General features: G+C 34.5%; 1 protein-coding gene across 1 annotated transcript; it reads right to left on the bottom strand.

Moving 5' to 3' along the window:
* Nucleotides 1-787: 787 nt before the first annotated feature.
* Nucleotides 788-19,348, bottom strand: LOC140046957 (mitochondrial adenyl nucleotide antiporter SLC25A24-like). The gene is made up of 9 exons (XM_072091732.1): nucleotides 19,065-19,348; nucleotides 17,878-18,092; nucleotides 17,178-17,289; nucleotides 9,229-9,387; nucleotides 8,743-8,895; nucleotides 8,383-8,490; nucleotides 7,584-7,751; nucleotides 7,039-7,186; nucleotides 788-5,665 (listed from the first exon to the last, which is right to left on the bottom strand). The coding sequence occupies exons 1-9, from the start codon at nucleotides 19,260-19,262 to the stop codon at nucleotides 5,490-5,492; spliced, it is 1,437 nt and encodes a 478-aa protein (XP_071947833.1). The 5' UTR covers nucleotides 19,263-19,348; the 3' UTR covers nucleotides 788-5,489.
* Between the last annotated feature and the right edge of the window lie 2,877 nt (nucleotides 19,349-22,225).

Raw genomic sequence — 22,225 nt, 5'->3', positions numbered from 1 at the left:
ATTGGTAAGATCTTGCCAAAGCTGTGGTATTATAGGTCTGTACAATAGATCCAAATGTAATAGAGAACCCACAGAACATAGGCAGGGGCAGCAATAGTAGCACAACACAGAGAAGCATTGGTAAGATCAAAGATGTAGTATAGGTCTGTACAATAGATCCATATGTAATAGAAAACCCACAGAAAATAGGAAGAGGGAGCAATAGTACAACACAGAGAAGCATTGGTAAGATCTTGCCAAACATGTAGTACATTGTAGGTCTGTACAAAAGATCCAAATGTAATAGAGAACTCAGAGAACATAGGGAGAGGCAGCAATAGTAGCTCAACACACAAGAGAGGCATTGTCAAGATATTGCCAAAGCTGTAGTATAGGTATTCACAATAGATCCAATAGAACATAGGCAGAGGCAGCAATTGTAGCTCAACACAATAGATTAGAGACAAGTTTAGTTAAGACAGCCTTGGAAGTTTGTACATGATTGAAAGTGTTCATACCATGTTTCAGCATCCAAAAATTAACGATAATTAACAGATAAAATTCCTGTGGAAATAGTGTTTAACCAATTAACCAATAATTATCTCAAATCTCAAATTGTTGCATTGTGATTGGGAACTTGATTGTTTGGTAATTTTGATCATGCATACTTTATATTTGTTATTATCTATTTTTTTTAAAATTAACTGATCATTTTTTATGGCTGCGGAAACACGGCCATTGTCTTTAGTGAATTCTAGTTGAACTTCAAAATGAAAAACAAAATGTACAATAATGATTATACCTCAGATGTTTTAATAATGGCAACAACTCTAACATTTTGAGGTATATAAACAGTGTATTCGATGATAAACATCATTAAAAAAAACTTATCTAAACTTATTTTTAATTATATTTATTTGCATCCTTTTGCCAGAAAAAAAAGCAGAAAATTCTGTTGAGCTTAACTGAATTTGTTCCTATTAGTGATAATTATTATGGGAAAAGAGGTAATTAGAAATCAATAAAAAAAAATGAATTGTAAGCTCTAAATTTCAAATTATAAAGAAATTCTTATAAAATGTATAATTATTTATTATTATCTATATTACCATAAAAGTCTTACCAAAGTAAGGACCACCAAAATAACAAGCACTGCGAAATGTACAACACAATTTTGAAAGGTATATATCAATTTTATATGTCTATATTTAATTATACAACATTCGCCCACATGTAAAACATATCTGTAGTAATATATATATCATTACCAGAAATATAAGAATACAGTGTTATACACAGTGATATGTGCATTTTTAGTAATGGGTAGCAAACAAATACAATAGTGTATTTTATTTTTTAAATAAGTTTTTCCACATTAAAAATGGTGAAAAGCACATGAAATGCCTTAATAAAAGCATTGGTGAAAACATAATAAATAATCATTTTTAGTTTTGTACAAGGTGTTGTTATAATTTACTTTAAATAACACAAATATAAACATCCATTGTAGAAATCGAAAATTAATATGGAGGTAATTGTTTAGATAGACAACATTTGCAGCTTAAATAATAGGAAGCGAAAAAAAGAAAACGTACAGTAATCTATGATTTTTAGTGTCAAATATATATAATACAGTGAATATTATTATTATTAAAATGCTTTAGGCATGGATTAACCATTAAATATAAGTCAGATGGGTCATAGAAAGTATTGTGTGCATGCTGGAAAGCTTAAACGTGCTTCCTTACGCCCAAATCTCGATACGGTTTTGGTGGTGTCTAGGTCAAGGCAACGACCAACGAAAATTGACCTGTTCCTAGGTCGTTCCTACAGTACTAACCAAAACACTAAGGTGTACTGCACAAAGTAGGTGCTATTGTAAAATCATACTAATTTGTCATACCATAGAGATATTTATAATATCTCTATGGTCATACTATGCATTTTTGGACACGCGTTACATAAGTTCATATAAAAAACCTCAGCCCTCAATATTAGCACCCCTTATAAAAATCCTAGATGTTATTACTGATGGCGCATTAATTAAGAATATTTTATATTTAGAGGCACTATTCAAACTAAAAACAATTTTAAAGTATATTACAAATGATTATAAAAATAAATGTTAACAAATTATACACAAACTAATCAGTATTCAATTGCAACTGTTTGTTTAAAGCTTGGTTCACACTTAGATACAAGCCAGTTAGTTAGCCAATCACAGTCTGGATGATCCATCATGATTGGTTAAATTACTTAAGCTTGGTTTTAACGAGAGTTGCAATGCAAGGATGTAGATGCATGTAAGCGAGTTGACCTATGACAAGCCACAGTTTGAATACTCCATCTGATGAATAATGTTGCGTTACGTCCTTGTGTTGCGTCTCTAGTGGGAACCAAGCTTTACATTGCCCTTAAGCCCTTGCATTATGGGTCCTAATGAGAACCAAGCTTTAATATTTCCACATTCTTATAATCTAATACATTTACGCCATAAAATAAAAATACTTCTTACAACCTGTTAATTTAACTAAATGTAATATAAAAACTGCCTGGAATTAGAATTACCCTTATGTACCACTTGTTAGCAACCATAGAACATGGATAACTCTTAAAAGGAAAAAAATAGATTCACCAGATCAGATTTTAAAAATGGAATGAAATTTCAGTATCACATTCCACATCCCGTTTTTTCTTTATCCCATTGCGTAAATAGCCAATCTAAAAGTTTTCTCCAAGCCATAGAGTACAGTACAGTAATACTCAACATTGTTTTGCACTATACATGTTAGTATAGTATATACATCAAATTAACTGTGATTATCTTCAAAAAAACACCAACATCCCAGTAGAAGCAGTCATAGAGATATTATAGTGAACTATAACATCTCTATGGACCAGAGTATAATAGCAAGCTTTTGCTTTGGTACTGTAGACAAAAGAGATGGTAATCTTATACAATAGATTAATCTATGCATGCATATAAGCCACCCGTTTATTCTTTACTGTATTCTGTGATTTAAACATTCGTCCTTTGTCTACGATCTCTACACAAAAGCTTGCTATCAATTTAAAATTATTTTGTAGACCATAGAACTGTAAGTAATAAAAATAATTCTTTAGATATTTTTAACTGTAATTTTTCTCAATTTAAATGTATCATTAATGAAATTATTTAAATTTTCTTTTTCATTTGTATATATTTATATTGGCTCATATTTTATAGTTTAGCTTTTATTTTCAACCTGTTATTGGTGTTTTACACTGTTGGTTTGATATAAAGAATAAAGAATATTATTTAACATTATTAAACCAGGGTGGCTCAATCACTAAAGAAAGCACAGTCTATCTTGGGATACTGTCTACAAAGATAATGATTTGTTTTACCCCGTCAAATCCAGTCAAATCTGTAGAAAATGTTAAATAAAATATGCTTAATTGTATGATACATAAGTACAAATAGCTAAAACATAAAATGCATACATTTCAGTTCCTAAAAGATAAATATAATTATAATCATATAGTTTCTATAAAAGTTTATCTTTGTTCTGTAATAAATTTCTCTACAAATAAAATGTGGAACGCCAAACTTTTCAAACGATTTCGTTATCAGACATACACCCAAATCAGGAAGAAAGAAAAATCAAGATTACAAAACATATTTTTACAGTTTTGGAATGTGAAGGGTTTAAAATAAAAGCTGATATGGTGCAAATAAAGGAAAGAAAGACGAAAACTGGAATCCATAGAGTTTTGACTAAATTTAAGTAACTTGCAATCAAACCTGAACTCAGGTGTACATTGGAATTCTCGATTCATAGAAAAATGTAACCAACTTCTGACAATATCTAATCTTTAAACAGAGACAGTGGCGAAGGCCGGCAATGATCATCTAGATACGTAGAAAAACATCCCACATAACTAGGATTGCATAAGAAATTTGGATGGATATGAAATGCCCTGTCATTGGCAGTCATTTACAAGTCTCTGAACAAGACTTTAATTTTCCTACACATAGCTTGTGAAAGCGTAATAGCTCGTTAGATTATAACTATAACAATTTCTAAATCATCGTTACATTGTATGTATGAATCGCTCCAACAATCCGTGTAAAGTCTTAGAAAAAATACACCCTTTTGTAATCAATATTAATCAAATACTTAACAGCAATGAACACTTTTAAATTCAAAACAACATTGAAAGTGCATAAAATACTTATCAACTAATGATATAGTATAATATAATCTATTAATAGCAAAAGCTTCTTATTTTTTTTTCAAAGGCACAGAACATTAAAATACACATTGGTCTAATGGCTAGTGCAGTTACCAGCATAATAAATATAACAGTAATAATATTTAAAACTTGTTTGTGCTTTTTACATTAGCAAGCTCCTGTTTCGGGATGGTAGATGGTAAATCAACGGACCATAATGAGTGGAACGTAAATTCCAATCGTGTTCAACAACCGACAAATTAACGTCTCCTTCGTCTATCAACCCGAAATGAACGTTCGCTATTATCTAACTTCGACAACTATAAGTAACATATGCAAATGTTACCACCATCAGCCAATGAACCAGCTTTCTAAACAATGGGAATGTTTTAATTACCAGGCTATCATTATGCTATACTTAAACGCAATATAATAGAACAACTACAAATTAGTGTCCCCTTTAACAGGAGTTGGCCCTAGAACAGCTATTCCTCTCATCCATTTCACAGTGTTCCTTTAATATGAGGGAGATTCTACTGTACTGCCCCAAAATGATTTCCTAAATACTGTAGTTACCAGAAGTAAAATACAATTTATTGTATATAACCATGTATAATTCCATGTTCAAGTATAATCCCACCCCCTAATTTAGGCTAAAGTTGGATGCAAGACCTATGATAAATCCGTTGTTAATGCAATCCAATTATAATCCCAACCCCCTAATTTTCTCAAATTTCATAGCCAAGCTCCCTGGGATTATACTCATTCATGGTTATCAGTTAATTATAAGTTTATTTAATACTGAATAGATTATAATTATTATTGAAAATGTAATCGCCAAGTTACATAAAATTGTTTATATATAAACAAGTTATATAATGTTTAGATATTTTGACTTTGTTTGCCTACAGGTATGGGGTTTCTTTTATGCATTGCTTTAAAAAAAAAGCTTATAAATATATAAATAACTATAAAAGTTATTATTTTTTATACATAACTGTGCCAGATGTTTTATTAATACCCCACCATTTGTAATGTTTTGTTATATTGTTAAATTAGTATGCGATAATATTTAATGTATCTAAAGGTTGTCTTCAAATGGAGCAATATGCAAATTAGGTCAAAGTTTAACCATTCAAACAGGACCAAATACCTCACACACAAATTAATTTGTTCCTAGCCTCCAGATGGTTTCCTCTGGTTCATCTCATTATCACTGTCGATGTCCTTCTTTATAATAGAGCAACCGTCATCCGCTCTTAAATCGTTTGCCTAGGACGGGCTAGGTCAAAACATTAGTTATGACCTATACCAAGCAATATCTTGGTGTTCTCGTACACGACGTAACCTATGCTGACCGCGGGAATCACTTTCATGAAGTTTGGCGTTAGTCCTCGATATAACCCGCGTACACCCTCTTGCGTGTAGATTGTTTTGAAGAGAGACACCATAGATGAGTGACTACCACTAGCTGTGGGTGAAAAATATATAATTATTTTCAATAAAATCAATACACAAACTTAATGTCGTTTAATTTTATTTATTTTATACCCATGCAACAGCGAGTAACTCGCCAATTACAGGATGGATAAACTATTTTATAATTTATCGTGCTTAAAAATCTCATTAGAGAGAGTGGACTGGAGTTACAACCCTGGCACTACGTCAGGATTGAACTCTGGACCTTGGGATTTGAAGACAAGCACGTTAACCACCAAGCTACAGCTCCACTAATAATTGAAATGAAAAAAAAAACAACCAAAAGGTAAAATAAAATTAGGATAAAAAAACAAGCTATTGTTTTATTTGGAGAGGGTCTGGAAAATTTGATTCAGAAAATTACAATACACTACTTGCAAAATAACCAGTACACCCCTAATCAGAACATGGCAAGTATAAAGACGATGTGATAAAGACTGAATATACATGGCAAAACAACCGTTTTCAAGGCCTAGCTCTTTTGACTATGATCTGATTCGATTATATTCATAAATCTGTTAAACTACTTTAAATTTAATTATCCCTTTACAACAAAATTGAAATTTTCATATAATCAATCATCACAGTTTGTGGAAAAGTAATTCTGTGCATTTAACCGATTCTTGAAACCATAGCAACCAGTTAAGTTATTATAATGGTTGCATTAACAATTTAGAACGTTAATTTCCGAGCCATACTGTAGATCTTTTATTTCTGTACCATACTAAATAAAATACAAAAAAAAATTAATCAAACAGGATATTTTTTTATTATGAATATTTTCCCCAAAAAAGTAGAAACTATTACTAACTTCACTGAAGCAAAGAACGAAAGGAATATTTGAGTTCTTCATTGTTTTGATAAAATAGTATTATTTATTATTAATCCAAAGGATTAATGACAATAATGTGGGTATCAGTGGCTTGATTTCAATGGCGATACAAATAAATAAGAAAAAAACTTAAATCACAACTATAAAGTAAAACGAAAGAAAGTGCCAAGCAAAAACTCTATTCCTTTGTCAGGGCTGTTATTTATTACTGTAAAACACAAAACTTTCAAGACATGAAACTTTCGCGAATTGGTTACATCAGCCATTTTCGCAACATAAAACTTGAGCTGTGCGAATTTGAAAAATAAAGTACAAGTAAATACTGTAACAATATCGTGTATGCATGACCTTTGTGTTATAAAGACTCTAATACATAGGCCATTGTATACAGTAGTAGGCCTACAGTAAAATTATTCGCGGCATGAAAAGCAAATTCAATCACTCGCAAAATTTGCGAAAGTGTAATGTGGACGAAAGTTTCTGGATTTACAGTACTGTTGTATTTCATCAGAAAATTTGATCAAATACTGTACCTTGTGCTTGCAATCGTGTTCTGACCAACGCCAATGGGTAACTTGCCAACTGACCACATGTACTGGACAACGTACCACAACCTAACAACACCCAGACACTAGGTGCTATATGGTGATCATGTCGCCTAATCCATGACATCTTCACTGTCTGAAAACAAAGCCATATTTTATTATCAAATGATCAAATAAATGTTGAAAAAATTGTAGTGGTTGAAATGCTCACCTTCTAATCAAGAGGTGAGGAGGGTGAATAATTCTATGCAATATTTCATTTTCCTGTAAATTATTATAACTAGGATATCTGTCTAGAGTGCAGTTAAGGAAAGTTTCATTCATTTTCTTCTACTTTTTCAGAATAGAAAAGGAATGAAACGGTAACCATAGCTAGTTATCAATCAGTTCCATATGTTGACATAAGCGCTCACTGTTTTGATTCAATTTTGTTTTAAGCAACTCAAAAAGTCTACATAAGCACTCTTGCCTAACTAGTTTCCTTCAGTTGAGTAGAGCTTTCAGCTCCAGGTTGACATAAACCTAAGCCTTACCTCATATATTGCAAGATCGATACCAGCATATGGTATAATTCCTAAAATGTTTGGTACATAACCACGGTAGAAGCTGACAAATCCTTCATTCCTTAAGACCTGTCGAGCACAGTCTAAGATTCCCTTATACTGCCCAGTCTTCCGTATTGCTAGTCTAGTTTTTAATACCTGTATTGCACAAAGATAATAAATTCAATATCAGCAATCGATTTTTCTATGATTGTTAGTAGTCAACATTAGTGTGTCATTTTGCAAGCCCAAATAAGCTTTTAAACATTCAAATCTTTGTTAAAATAAACCCGAGTTCACTTCAATAGGTGTATCCACTGAATAAGGATTGGCCTTGGTGTTAAAACTTATATTTCTACCCTGTTCATATAGGAAAGTGTCCCTCCAATAGGGGTGTCTAGAATAAAAATGTCTGAAAGGTCAGGTACTAGTGGGGATTTCTAAAGCTTGGTTCCCACTAGTGACTCAAACCTATGAAACGCAAGATAATGCTCTCCTAATAATTGTGCTTGCCCCCGCCTGCATGGAATCAAACCTGTGATTTTTGCAGTACTGTTGCATTGTTGGTTCCCACTTGAAATTACGCAATACAGCACTTTGCGTCAATACATCGCTGGGTTGCTACCCTTTAACATGGTAATTCCCATTGCATGCATATTAAACGTTAATAAGACTACATAGCTTGTGTCAATCATTTTAATCAGTGAGTTGCTAATTAACTGTTTTAATACCGGGCCTAGATCATGTATTTTGTTTTCACCATGTTTCCTAAAGTACTTGTATACTGTACCTCCATTGGATAAATAATAGTTTGTGCAGTTGCCCCTGCTAAAGAACCAGCAACGAAACGTTGATGTATTTGAATATCTGTACCTTCTGTGTGTAGCATTTGTTTATACTGAAAGAAGTACAGGTAATATACATTATAAGTTATAAAGACAAACGTAATTGCAAAATTATAACATTAACTTATTTAACATTAACTTATTTATCTACATTTATACCATGCCACAACACTACAAAATTTGGCTTCTTTTATTTTGTGCTTCTTCTTGACTGTGGCATTTATCTATTATTAGAAAAAGTAATCAAAATCTATAGTTCTATTAATTGAACAAATTATGTTAGATAATATTCAATGTAAACATACTCTTTCATATGCATAAAATTTCAATGCCGTCTCAGGTGCAATTTTCAGAACATTTATTCCATTTCCTCTCCAGAACGACAGCATACCACCCTCTCTGTACATGTGTTTAAACCCTGATATAAGACTTATGTTTTGTTTCTTGGATCCTATAACCTATGTAAGAAAATTAAATATATATATATATATATAAATCCAAAGGCAAATTACTAAAAAAATGACAATGCTGTGGGTATCAATAGAGATAAAAGAAAAGCGAAAAGCTAAATCAAAACGATAAAGTAAAACAGCCAGAAAAATTAGCAGAGCTTTCTGACTTTGTCACTTTAAAAATTAAGATTAAGATTATTACTATTAATTTAATTTACATAAAAAAGTTATTCGACAAAAATTAATATTAAGGTTAAAGTCCTAGTCAGATAAATGATATTTAAGCATCCATTCAGGAAATAATGTCTACATCACCTGTACAAACAATATACTACTAACCTGTAATATAACCTTTAACCTATCAAGTGGCGCAGTAAACGTTCGTGATACAGCACCCGCGACGCCACCTGCGACAAGTTGCCGCCACCACATACCGGTCTTGATCTCCTCCTCTGTGAATTCATCCGGAATCATTACATCTTCACCTATATCCAAGAACTGTAAAGAACAATTTAATATATTCAATATTGATTTTTCTCAAACATTTTATATTGCATTCATGTGATTCGTTTTTTTTATACATAATGAATGTAATGGTACAAATATTGAATGTAATGGTACAAATAGGGTGAAAATAGAATTATTTGTTCCATTGCACAAATATAAACATCCATTATTTGTTTTACAACACACCTACTTTTAATAAAAGGCTAAGCCAAGGCCTAAACAATTAAAAAAAGCAGCATTGCAATTTTCAAGTGTGTTTTAACTGCACATTTCTAAAGAATATAACAGGGTTTATAATACTTTTTCTTCATTTATAGCAATCTTGCGCAAATTAATTGACCTGGTACTATACTGTACAGTGATAACGATTGTGTATAGCATGTTTCATTTGTTATTAATTATTAATAAACATTTATGGTTGTGCTGCTATACATAAGTTTATTCAGCAATACATTAGTTAATTCATAAAAGCAAAAACTGATGTATGTATTGTCTGCAAAGGAGAATAAATTTAGTTGAATAACTTTGACTAACTACTATACTATCTACTGTATTGATGTCAATACTAAAACTTAAAAGTATGTACATTTTATTACAATAACAATAGAGAGGTTTCGCAATCTTACGAATACGATAACGAAAACGGATATGTCACGCACACGTATTCGTTTTCGTAAACCATCAAAAAATCTGTTTCGCATGGCAACAAAATATCGAGGCGCGTCCAAAATATGACTGCGGTAAATTTGAGCGAAGCGAAGGTACGTGTTGCTTGGTGCTTGGCTGCCTAGGATAGGCCTAGCGTAACATCAAAGTGAGTGAGGACTTTAAAAACTGCTATTTATCAAAATTGACCTGGCATTTTAGTAAATTACTTTAGTAAATTACTTTCAATAAATCTATAATTATATTATAATCATGAATCATTCCTACTTCAAATGCAAAATGTGCAAAATAGATCAAAAACTATACTCGTTTTGTAGTTACGAATATGACTGCTGATATTCGTCAACACGAATACGCTTTACGAATATGAAATGGGGATCAGCTCAAAAGTTTCACAAATGTATGACGTATCCGTTTTCGTTATCGTATTCGCAAGGTTACACAAACCTAAGAGATTGATTGATGTGGGCTAACGCCTCCTCGGCACTCCAAACGCCGGAGACGTGACTTTGGTTGGAGCAACCGCCCCAACCCGCTTCGGACGCGTCCGTTTCTATTCGGGTGTCCGGAATTGATCTCTGAATTGATCTGCCCACTAACAATCGGCCGTCCGTTAGCCACCATTGGAGGTGCGTTACAATGAACGCCGACATCGGGACCACTTTGTCTAATGAGTCTGAACCTGGCCGGTAGAAGGCTAACAGATGAAGTTGCAGCGGCCGCATCCGTAGCCGACAAAACGGAACTAGATCTACAAAGCTGGCTAGGAAACCTAGCGTTCTCAGCCAGTCGTATGCTGTCGGAGCGGAAGCGGTAATCAGGCCTTGTATAGCAGCAAGGGCTTTGGTTACTCGTTTCTGTGAGGGGCACACTCTGCCCGACACGAGATCTATCTGCGCTCCGAGATAAATGGGATGCTGAGTCGGCACCAGACACGTCTTCTCCCGGTTCACAATGAACCCTACGCGTTCCGTTACGAGAAGGACGAAATTGAGACTGCTCACCAGCCGGTCCTTGGACTGAGCCACGATTAACCAGTCGTCTAGATACATGAATATGCGAATGCCGTGCTTGTGAAAGAACGCACCGAGTGCCCGAACTATGCGCGTGAACACGCGCGGGGCCGTTGATAGGCCGAACGGCATCGCGACGAACTGGTAAAGACAATTGTTGATTCGAAACCGCAACCAACGTTGGTCTTCTTTTGCGATTGGTACGTGAAAGTACGCATCTTTTAAATCTATCGATGCGGCCCAGTCTCCTCGTCTTAGCCCTAACAGGATCGATGAGACTGTCTCCATCCGAAACCTGCGGGGCCGAATAAATCGTTTGTTCAGACGAAACCTCCCTATTGAACATTGCTAAATCACCAACACATTAAAGTACAATATCATCATAATATCTGTATTAGCAAATGAGAACCTTACAGAAATACTTGAACAAGATCTAAAATCCTTAAAAATTAACCTAATAATATTTAAACAGAAATGGTAATACCATACCATCACAAGAAAGGTGGATGTATTACAGTTGGCATACAAAGTATATGAAGAAATTACTTACTATTCAAAAAATGATTGTCTAACAAGACAAATCAGAACTAGTACTGTGTTATCCTTGCAGTTGTACAGTATAATGACAACCAGTAATAATAACACGAGTTTACAGTTTTATTGGTGATGATTCAAGTGAATCAAATCGGTGTAAGGGGCCTTGATTTACCAAAGTCATTGACAAGGTTAAACCGAACTTTGGTCCACATATTTGATTCTCAAAAAAAAGTAGTATAATTAACAATCAAGATTAGTGTATTTGACTGTCAGTGGTGGAACCAACGACCTGAGCGCTGAAGAGGGTCGTCCTCTGAATAGGTGTTTAGCAGTTAAATATATTACTGTATGACAGTACAAGAAGGTAACTTGAAATTCCATTGTCATTTACTTGCACCATTCAATTCAATACATTATTAAGAATAAGATGCACTTACTGTATGTCGAAACAGAACTGAACTTAAAAGAGCTAGTTGCGCGAGTGAGCTTAAATGTTGACTGCATGGAACCAGTGAGCAAGAGCTTATATTGACACTGGCACTTATTATAACTAGTCATGGTTACCTTATGGCGCACGAACACCGGTCGCAGTTACCTTTACTGCTCGCGTGATGCAATTTATAGTTTTTAGTTGTGCTGAATTCCAAAAAAAACTGGATAGGACAATTTTTGTGCGCCTGTCGGTTACATTCTTCAGTTGCTTACGTCGACACAGTTGAATTAAGTTGAATTCTGTGTCGACGTTAAGCGCACCTTTATTGGCACTGGCATTTTTAACTGTTACAGTACAAGTATGACAAACAGTAGTAGAACACATTAACATCAACCTTAGGACATATGGTAATTATGCATTCATATATCCAACATTTCCAACTAGCTTTGAATTTTACAGACAGTTGAATTTAAATGTCAGTAATACATTACTGTATTGCGTTTTTTAATGTTATATTTAGAACTTTTATTTTTAAAAAATACTTCATCTATTGTTGAAGTAGTATAAATAGGATACTATACACCAAGAATGTTGATATTTTGGTGGAAATTTGGGGCCTTTTCATAGGTACAGTCGATCTTCTATTTGTACACAAACCTTCTATCTAATGTGATTGTAACTGTTCATCTGGTATAATGAATATTATACATTTCTTTTCTATCAAACCAATGGTAAAATACGCATATGCCTAAGGTACTATTGTCAAATTACTGAAACAGTGCTCATATTCGGAATATAATCTCATAATCGCGTCAAGCATAGCTCATCGACAAAAGTTCTATACTTAGTAGTACTATTGATTTAATAAAAAAGAAATTATTAATTCTTTTTTTAAATGACCTTAATGATGTCATTGCTACACTTTTGGTAACATATGTATACTGTATGCCTACTATTGTCAAATTATTGAAACAGTGCTTATATTCTGAACATGACCTCATAATCGCGTCAAGTATAGCTCATCGGCAAACGTTTCGTATTTTTATGCCTCTTATTGGTTTGATAAAAAAAAAATTATTCATTCTTTATCTAATGGTCCTCAATGACGTCATTGCTACATTTATTACCTAGATTATTGCTAAAATATTGTAATCACCAGCATAACTCAAAATACTTGCAAAAAAAGACTATTTCTCTACTCATTTCAGGTTTACTAACAGTACTAGGTAATAATAATAATAGAAATTGGGAACTATTGTAAATCTACTTTCACTAATGGATAAGATATTGATTACTAACACATAGATATGAACTCAAAGGTATATGTTTGAATATTATCATAGCCAGTCTAACACAATCTTGTCAACTGTTCATATTTCAGATGTCATACTGTTTGTCATCAAAGAAATCCATTTCTTCTCTTCACAATAATATACACGGATGTGTTAATCCAACCTGTCAACTACTAAATCAAGTCTACATATAATTTTTAATTATCAATATTTATTCCTATTATTCAACTTTCATACAGAAGGTAACAATTTTTTTCTGAAATATTTTTTAATTGTAAAGTAAACTGCAGATTGTTTTGTGAATTTTAATATATTCCTACAGACAAAGGCTTCTCTTCTACTACAGAAACTAAACGTGGTGACAGTACTGTAGTCTAGAAGTGTCAACCTGAATAAACCTATACTCTACGCCTTTTTCATCTCGGAGGTGAGAACATACCCCAAAAAGTAATGACCAACTTTAAGACAGTGAGTAGTAAGTACCGTATCTTCCGTGAGTCACACACTCAGGTGGGCGACAATGCCCATGCATACCTCACTAACTACAAATAAAATGTCTGCCTTTCGAAATCAAAATAGTTGGAATTCATTCAGACCTGATGAAAATTCTAAATTAGGACTCGGAGACTAGAGTTTTAGGGCGAGATTGGATCTACAGTACTTTTATTTAGACCGAATTAGACTTTTAAAAAACTTTTTAATTTTTAAAATAATTTAAAAACTTTCAAATAATTCCTTTATGCTTGGCCATAGAGATATTACAGTTATAATATCTCCATGGTTGGCCTAACAAAGAGATTCATCATTAAAAAAAATACTGTTCATGTGCAAGGAAAAGATTGCATTTTACACAATAGACAGTAGATAGAAATGCTGGTCTAGAAGTACTGTAGGCTCAATAGAAGATGAATAGGCTACAATTTTAAAGACTTACTGTACCTGTTCATGTACTGTTCAGGCCTCGAATTTGGGGATTTTAGGGGCAAGGCCATTTGGCCTCCGGTTTTCATTGATTTGAGGGGCACCAAGGCCAAATGGAAGGGCACCAAGGCCATTTGTTTTAAATCGAAGGGGCACCAAGGCCAAAATTAAAAAATATTTTAATAAATAGGCCAAAATTTAAAAATAGCTTGTTTCCGTTAGAGCGCCCGGGTGGAATTTTTTTCAAAAAAAAAAATTCTACCCGCAAACATTTTTGGGGGAATTTCCCCTATTCATCAGATTGCGTAGTAGTAGTAGGAGAGGACTGTCTACATCTTTTTGTATTTCATTATATATAAATATTACGTGTATTTACGATCCATATAAATAATAATTATTAAGGTACGATGTTTAGCGTTCACAGTTGTTTCGTTTAGTTTCAAACAATGCGATCAAAAAAAGGCATGTGAAGCCAGGCCCAACGGGTAAAGACCCTAACAACAGCAAGCACTTAGCAGCACTAAAGGCGCAGCGGACGGAGAACACAGGTTACAAAAACAATTTGTTTGTAGGCCTTAACTACAACTATTCATACACAGGGTGTTAACCACGGTAAAAATCAAGCCAATGACATTATGTTGTAGAATATAAATTATTGTTATTTTCCGAGTTTCGATTTCTGAAGCTTTTTTGTTAGTGTAATCCATATTCATAAGAATTCAAAACACGGACGGACGGACGCCGACCCCTCTCTCTCTGTTTAGCCTTCTGCACGTGTATTGTGGACTATACCATTTCCTTGAGTTCGGTAAAAACGCGTTTGTTAATTTAGTGTACGACGTCGTTAAACAAGATTTTTCGATGATCTGTCGGCTGGATTATTGAGGTGGGTGCGATAAAATATAAATATAATATACTTCCAACGATCTTCGGGTTGAGGTACCGGTTTAACTTTAGTACTAAAAGTTGACACCCCTAATTTTACACGTATAATGGAATGGACTACACCATGCAGGAACGCACATGGTATTTTCATATCAGAGGGTGCGTGTACGTCAAAAGGAATTGTTTTTCCAACAACCGATCCTTCGTACTCACAACACGTACGACGACGTCGTGTGAAATTTCTTATCAGAGGGTGCGTGTGCGTCAAATGGAATTGTTTTCCCAATGTATTGAATCGCGTGTGTTTGTTGATCGGATCGGCGGCGGGAGGATAGGCTGGCTAGGACAAGGAGTGCGTGTAATTTTTTTTTCAACAAAGGCGGCTAGCTCGATTATTGAGGCGGGGGTGGTGCGACTTTAATACTTTCAGTGACCTCCGATCGAGGAACGTTTTTAGCTTTATTATTAAAAGTGTACACCCCTGTATTTTAATGTACTATCTATACCATTATTTACCACGCACGGCGGCCGGGACGATATTGTTTTGGTTGTATAAATATGTTCGATGTTTTCTCTAAATGCGTTTAGGGAAATCCCCTTGCAACGAAGACAGGCGATAGTTTTGCGTCTCGTCCGATATTCTTGACATTATTTTCTATCTACTTCAGTGGTTTTTATTGTGGTAAAACTCGGGAAGGGCACTCACGGCCAACGCAAAAAAAAGGGCAGGCCAGTAGTGGCCGTGGGTGCTATTAATTTTCGAGGGCATTGAGGCCAACTGGGAGGGCACCGACGGCACTGGCCGCGGTGGCCGCGGTAAAATTCGAGGACTGACTGTTAGTTCACACATTTCATAAAGACCAATATGGAAGACAGTAATCAAACATTACAGTCTTGATACCCTCACATACAGTACACTTAAAAAATAAACAATGCATACTTGACCTATGCATAATAATAATAATTGATTCATAATTATTAATGCACAGTTGCTCTACTGGATGGGATGGTATTGAATTGGAATTGTAAATCCTGTAATGTATGGTTTATTCCAACACAACTTGGCTTAGTATAAACACAAAACAATGAGGATTCTGTCAACTCTTCCCCTAGAATATAATCTCACTAGCTTGTACAAGCCTAAATTAACAAACTGCTGGCAAAAAAACATTCATTGAGTACTACCAAATAAATATTCCACAACACAAGTAGATTATGAGAAAACATGCAGCGCTTATTGGACATGGTATCAGAATACTGTACATTTTTCATATACAACCTTCCATACCAAAATTCCCTTCCATTTATCATAATGAAGATAAAAGTATAATAAGTAATTTTTAAGATTCATTTGTACAAAAAATACAAATCGTATTCTAAAAGTGCTGCTACCTTGATAAACTGTGAGGGCATGTGACGCAGTTAGTTGGATGTTGGACTACTGTTCGACTGTTCATGAGATCGAGGTTCTCGCTGCATTGCTTGTATCCTTAGGCAAGATACTTTACTTACGTTTGCCACTCTCCACCCAGGTCGGTACCCGGTTAGATCAAGACACAACTTTGCGCTGATTACTAGCTGCATTATGGGAGTATGTTTCCATACGTGTTTGATCCCAAAAAATGACTGGGGTAATACTAATACTGTAATGTTCAGCGCTTAGAGGTTTAAGGCACTATATACATCCAGGATATTATTATTATTATTAAACTGACTATAAGCCATGATGTTAATTGTTCTTATGAATGAACGTCTCTCTTTAATAATAGACTAATCAACCAACCACGCCCTCAATTTAATTTAGTAATGATAACAACAACTTTAAATGTACATGTTTGTATGATGTAGTATGTTTAAGCGGATATTAACCCTTGATGGCATTTGCAGCAATAAAGAAATTGAATTGAAAATGTATTGTACCATAACTCATTTTTCATTCTTATTTATACCCAAGAGAAAATGCACATTTTAACATGCCATTCTCAAAAGAATTACCAACTACCCTCCCAGCATCACATCTTCATGTAGACTTACCGTTGCATGTTTCCAATAAAGGATAATTTCATGAAGATCCGCACTGGGATGAAAAAGCAAATAATTCCGCCATTCATTCCAATCTACTTTTAAAGTACCATCCTTGTCCATACTATAATAATAATAAAGTAAAATAATTATTTTAAAAAGAGTATTGTTGTACAAACAATAAATTTATATACTGAATTTCACTGTTCACTATTCTGTTATTATATATATGGAATAATACAATTTGTATTGGTTATTTAAATTTATGTTGATGAAATTAAAAAATTTCTTATTATCCATATCCCAACTAAAGAGGTCAACAAAATATTGTGTTTCCTCCTGCTAGGTTTGCAAGATTGACGGTCTGATACTATATTTAGAATGAAGTTTAACTTTTTTCTTTATGATCTTTTGTTGGCAACGTTTCTGGACCAAGTGGACATTCGCTATATTAGTTTTACTCCTTAATTTTCACACCTTGTAACTTCACAAAGAACATCGTAGGGTTGTAGGGAAATTTCTGCAGGGGGGTGATCGCCGACAACAACTCATGAAATGCTGTTAAGAACCCTGATGAGGTATTTAAAGGACACCCCTATTAAGAGGAAGTATTTATTTTAAATTATATATATATAAATATATGTTACTTTACACTTGTATGCAGCGATAAACACTTTGTTGAGCCCAGAAGGTGTCCTCTTTTATTTATTACCTTTTAAGCAATCTGTCGGCATCTTGCTTAGTTATTTTAACGCCTAAATGTCTCATACTAGTGTAGATCTCTTCTGAGTCGATGTGGCCATCCTGATTACGATCCAGGCTTCTGAATGCCAACCTGAGATTCTTCTCATGTTCAGCCACATATTGCACAAATTCTGGAAAATCTAATTCTCCATCTTGATTCACATCACTTTTGGTCATAAATTTCTAGATATAATGATGATAATTTCATAAATAAACCCACAATCACAAATCTGAATTGAATAATGAAGTAGCGTTAAATCAGTTTTACTTTCACCAGTTACCTTTTTGTAGGCCTTCTTTATTTTTGCTACCAAATTGTAGGCCTACTACTAGGCCTAATTATGCACTTGTCAATTGTATGACCCACTATACGACCCCCTGGAGAGGTGCGTCATTTGTCCGATGTGCGTCATACTTTTGAATACCATGACGCACCCGTGCGTCAAAAAGGTGACTTACCTTTAGGTGACCATGACGCACCTATTTTGACGCACTGTGACCATGTTGTTTATGATATGGTGGGTGGTAAAGTGACGGACATTGACGCACCTTGTTCATTGATGTGACGTACCATCTAGGTTTTTTGACGCACCCCTGCGTCAGTAATTATTTGTAAATGACGCACCCATGACGCACCTCTCCCGGGGGTCGTATAGTGAGTCATACAATTGACAAGTGCATTAGTAGTAAATAGGCCCAGGCCTGTATATATTTTTTGTCTATGCCTACCTAGGCCTATATTTCAATAAGAAGCCTAGGCCTACATGATATTTTCAGCTAATTGCAATCAAATTATTATTTCTGTGTGCCAAATATATTCTAGGCTACATTTGAAGGCCTATACTAGGGGCCTCCTAGCTAGCCTTGTCCTAGCTAGACTACTACTAGTAGTACTAGGCCTAGCTAGTAGGCTAGCCTCCTAGTCTAGGACCTCTCTATGCCCTACTAGCTAGGGCCTAGCTAGCTAGTAGGAGGAGAGTAGGCCTAGGCCTAGGCTAGCCTAGCCTAATTATTTATTGGGCTTTATTATTCATATAGGATAAAACTAATAGGCTAGTATTAATAATAGAGGCTAGGTAGGAAGGTAGCCTAGTCTAGGCAGTTTGGTATCCAACTCATCCTACAATTAATAATTTAGACAGTCCGTAAATTTACCTCCGCGTGACCAGGCATCTGATGTATACCCATCCGATGTAAGCCGGTGGTCAAGTCATCAACGTCGATTCGCCCATCCCCGTCCGTATCAAGTTGAGAGAAGAGCTTAGAATATCTCTCCTCTTCTTCTGGACGCATTACATGGTGTGTAATTTCAGAGTAATCATGAAGTTTGGGATCATTCTTGTTGGATCCCATTTCTTCTATTTCCGACAAATATCTGACAAATAATAACTATAAAACCCAAAGTTTATTACACAGTTTCGTTCCAATGTTCATGTTTCCTATCCTAGCCTAGACTATACAACTGCGCACAATCATTGACATGACCTCAAAAGAACACATTATTTTTAGGCTCTGAAATGAGGGCGCAATTCCAAAAAGTTTTTAAACAGTTTTTATTTCTTTTTCTTCTTGGTCGTCACCCGCCGCTGCCACTCACCGGATTTTAACCAAAGTCTGACTATCATTAAACATAACCAAAAAAAAAAACCAGAAAACTTATTCTTTTAGTAAAGAGGGAATATATCACAATACCGATTTATTTTAATTCGTTGGAAGTGTAGAACTTATGTCCCCAGCACGGTCAGGAGGTGTAGGCCTACGCTCCGATCCATACTTCTTATAAAATCAATTTTTCTTTCTAGCAAAATATTGTATTTAAATTTGCACAATGATTTAGTTTTAGTAGTCATATTAATTATTCATAAATCACCTCATACGGTACCTTTAAGAAATTCACCCCTGTACGAGTCTGTGTGAGACCACAGTTAAGTAAAAGTATTTGCATAAGTTCAACTATAGCATACCTTTGTTGCGTAACACAACAAATGTAGAAAGGTGGAATTGTGGGAACGTTTAACGATGTCGATATACAGTAATTCAATCTTTATGGAAATAGTAAGTACATTTGAATTACATAGACTTATTCACTGATTATTAATTACCGATTCAATTCTTAATCGAGAGATTTAAGATGAGAGAACGAAAAAACGCTAAATATTCGGAAAAAGAAACATCTGCCAGGTGTGACACCTGAATCTTGTCTAGGCTTCTAAAGTGCCGATGAATTGGGTTTAACCTTGCCTAATACCTATTCCTATAGGCCTACTAACTAGACTTTTAACTTACTTCTATTATCATATAAATGTATTACATATTTCATGCCTATTCCAGCCGATTCTCGGTACTGTATCTATTTCCGAAGTAAGGAATAATTGGTAATACATTATCACATGTGTTTTAGGCCTACATGTATCTAGAGTAACCTAACCCTTAACATAACCTTACATAATACAGGCACTACATGTGATGCTGTATTACACATTTCCTATGATGATACTTCGGAAATAGATAGTATGTGGAGATACAGCACTGGGAATTCAGACGACACTGTCATAAATTGGGAATCTTATGTGGTGAGATTGTGACGACATTGTGATCCGGCATAATCTATACAATAGAAATGTCAGGCTATGATACTGCAATTTAAAACCACTACTGTACTATATAGTAAAATAAGAAGTGAGACCTCTTTACAGTAGGCCTAATACTTGCTTGCTTGATACTTACTTGATGTTATGGGTCGGTTAAAAAGCTAAATATAGCTTATATGACCCTTCCTGTCTTCTTATGACCAAAATATAGGTGCTTAGGGCTCCGGGTGTACACATAATGAAATTAGATTACTGATTGCAAGCGACTGTGTTACTGTCAACCAACCAAATAAAAAGGGCCTCTCAAAATTAAAACAGCATCCTTGCGATCCATTAAATAAGCAAAATGAACAACCATTGAGCGTATGATGTTTACCCACGAAGATCTCTTTGTGCTCTTGCCAAAATGTAATTAATAGCGACACTATTCTCTTTATTATAAATATATTATATCAAAATAAAAAGTTTAATCCAGGGCCCCACGAGAGCGCAAAGAGTGTCATAAGATGACATTTAATCTATTAGACATGTGTAATAACCTCAACCATACGAATAACATTTTCGTAAATAGACCGTAAAGGGTAAGACTAAAACAATTATATAAACAAGAACCGTTCACAGAGTTGCAACCTCCGCCGCCAGGAATAAAAACAACCGATCAAGAATTGTGATCCAGGTTGTCCCTGTGCGCAGTAGGCCTACGTGTGCATAAATTTGGGAGAGAGTGTGAAATGCTTTTAAAAATGTATATAAACTCCAGTTTCCAGTTGGTGGCAACAAAATGTCACAATTTGATCCTTATCCTACGGCCTAAAAAAATGGAATCCTTGAGAAAATTGCCTTCAAAATGTAATGGAGTCATTTGTAGCTATTAAATTACAGTGGTTTAAATTTGGTAAAGATCAGTCTTCTAGTTTTTTCATACATACACACACAAATATAATCTCTTGGATAAGGTATACATATCCACAAATCGTTTTAGACTTTCAGCAGTGTACGATAAAAAGTGTGCAATAAAAAATGTCAGAACATACAGGCCTAATGACCAAAATATGATATTCTATATATTAATATAATATGTTTATTGGCATAAACCATGCCACGATTAAAACAATGAATTCAATTATTGAGTCCACATTAGGCCTACGTAACACGGTCTAGTCACATTAAGACATCGCTAAGTATCTATTCTATATAATTAATTGTTCCGACTAAAATCGTATAAATATGACTTCGCAAAAATACAGACGAGTCGACACGGGTATATCAGGCAGACGATGTTTAATTAGTCTAATACCTTGTCTTATTTAAAAGCATTAGATTATTTGGCGCGAAAATAAAAGGATATACAGTAATTGATCATGACAATTCAGGTGGAACTTTTAATCCTTTTTAAGCAAACTATTTCTTCAAATTCCCATTCGTGGGCTTCTTTTTTCTCATCAGTTAATAGCATTCCTTCCTGTTGTTTTCATATTAACTTTGATCGTATTCTAGGCCTATTTAATGTTTGTAATGCACTCAACGGTATTAACATTTTTTTAATGGCTTGATTTTTTTCATTTTAATAATTAGAGTATGTTATACTGCAGTAAACCGTCTGACATTTTTAATTCCGATAGTAATTTGTTATGTTCAACAAAATATAGCTCGTAAATGTACATTTGTCTGATGCAACTGAAACGTTTCCATTGTGGGTATTTCTAATTGACAGCATGTAGTTAT

Source organism: Antedon mediterranea, chromosome 4 (assembly GCF_964355755.1).
Source record: "Antedon mediterranea chromosome 4, ecAntMedi1.1, whole genome shotgun sequence".
NCBI classification, from domain to species: domain Eukaryota; kingdom Metazoa; phylum Echinodermata; class Crinoidea; order Comatulida; family Antedonidae; genus Antedon; species Antedon mediterranea.
The sequence above is the reverse complement of the archived record's forward strand: the minus strand, read 5'-3'. Positions and strand labels throughout refer to the sequence as shown.

Coding starts and splice junctions, on each gene's coding strand:
- LOC140046957 (XM_072091732.1), bottom strand. CDS start 19,262: ATGGGATCCAACAAGAATGATCCCAAACTTCATGATTACTCTGAAATT. Junction 9,388..17,177: donor TTTATTGGAAACATGCAACG/GTAAGTCTACAT, acceptor TGTTCTTTACAG/TTCTTGGATATAGGTGAAGA. Junction 5,666..7,038: donor AACACGATTGCAAGCACAAG/GTACAGTATTTG, acceptor TTTCACCCACAG/CTAGTGGTAGTCACTCATCT.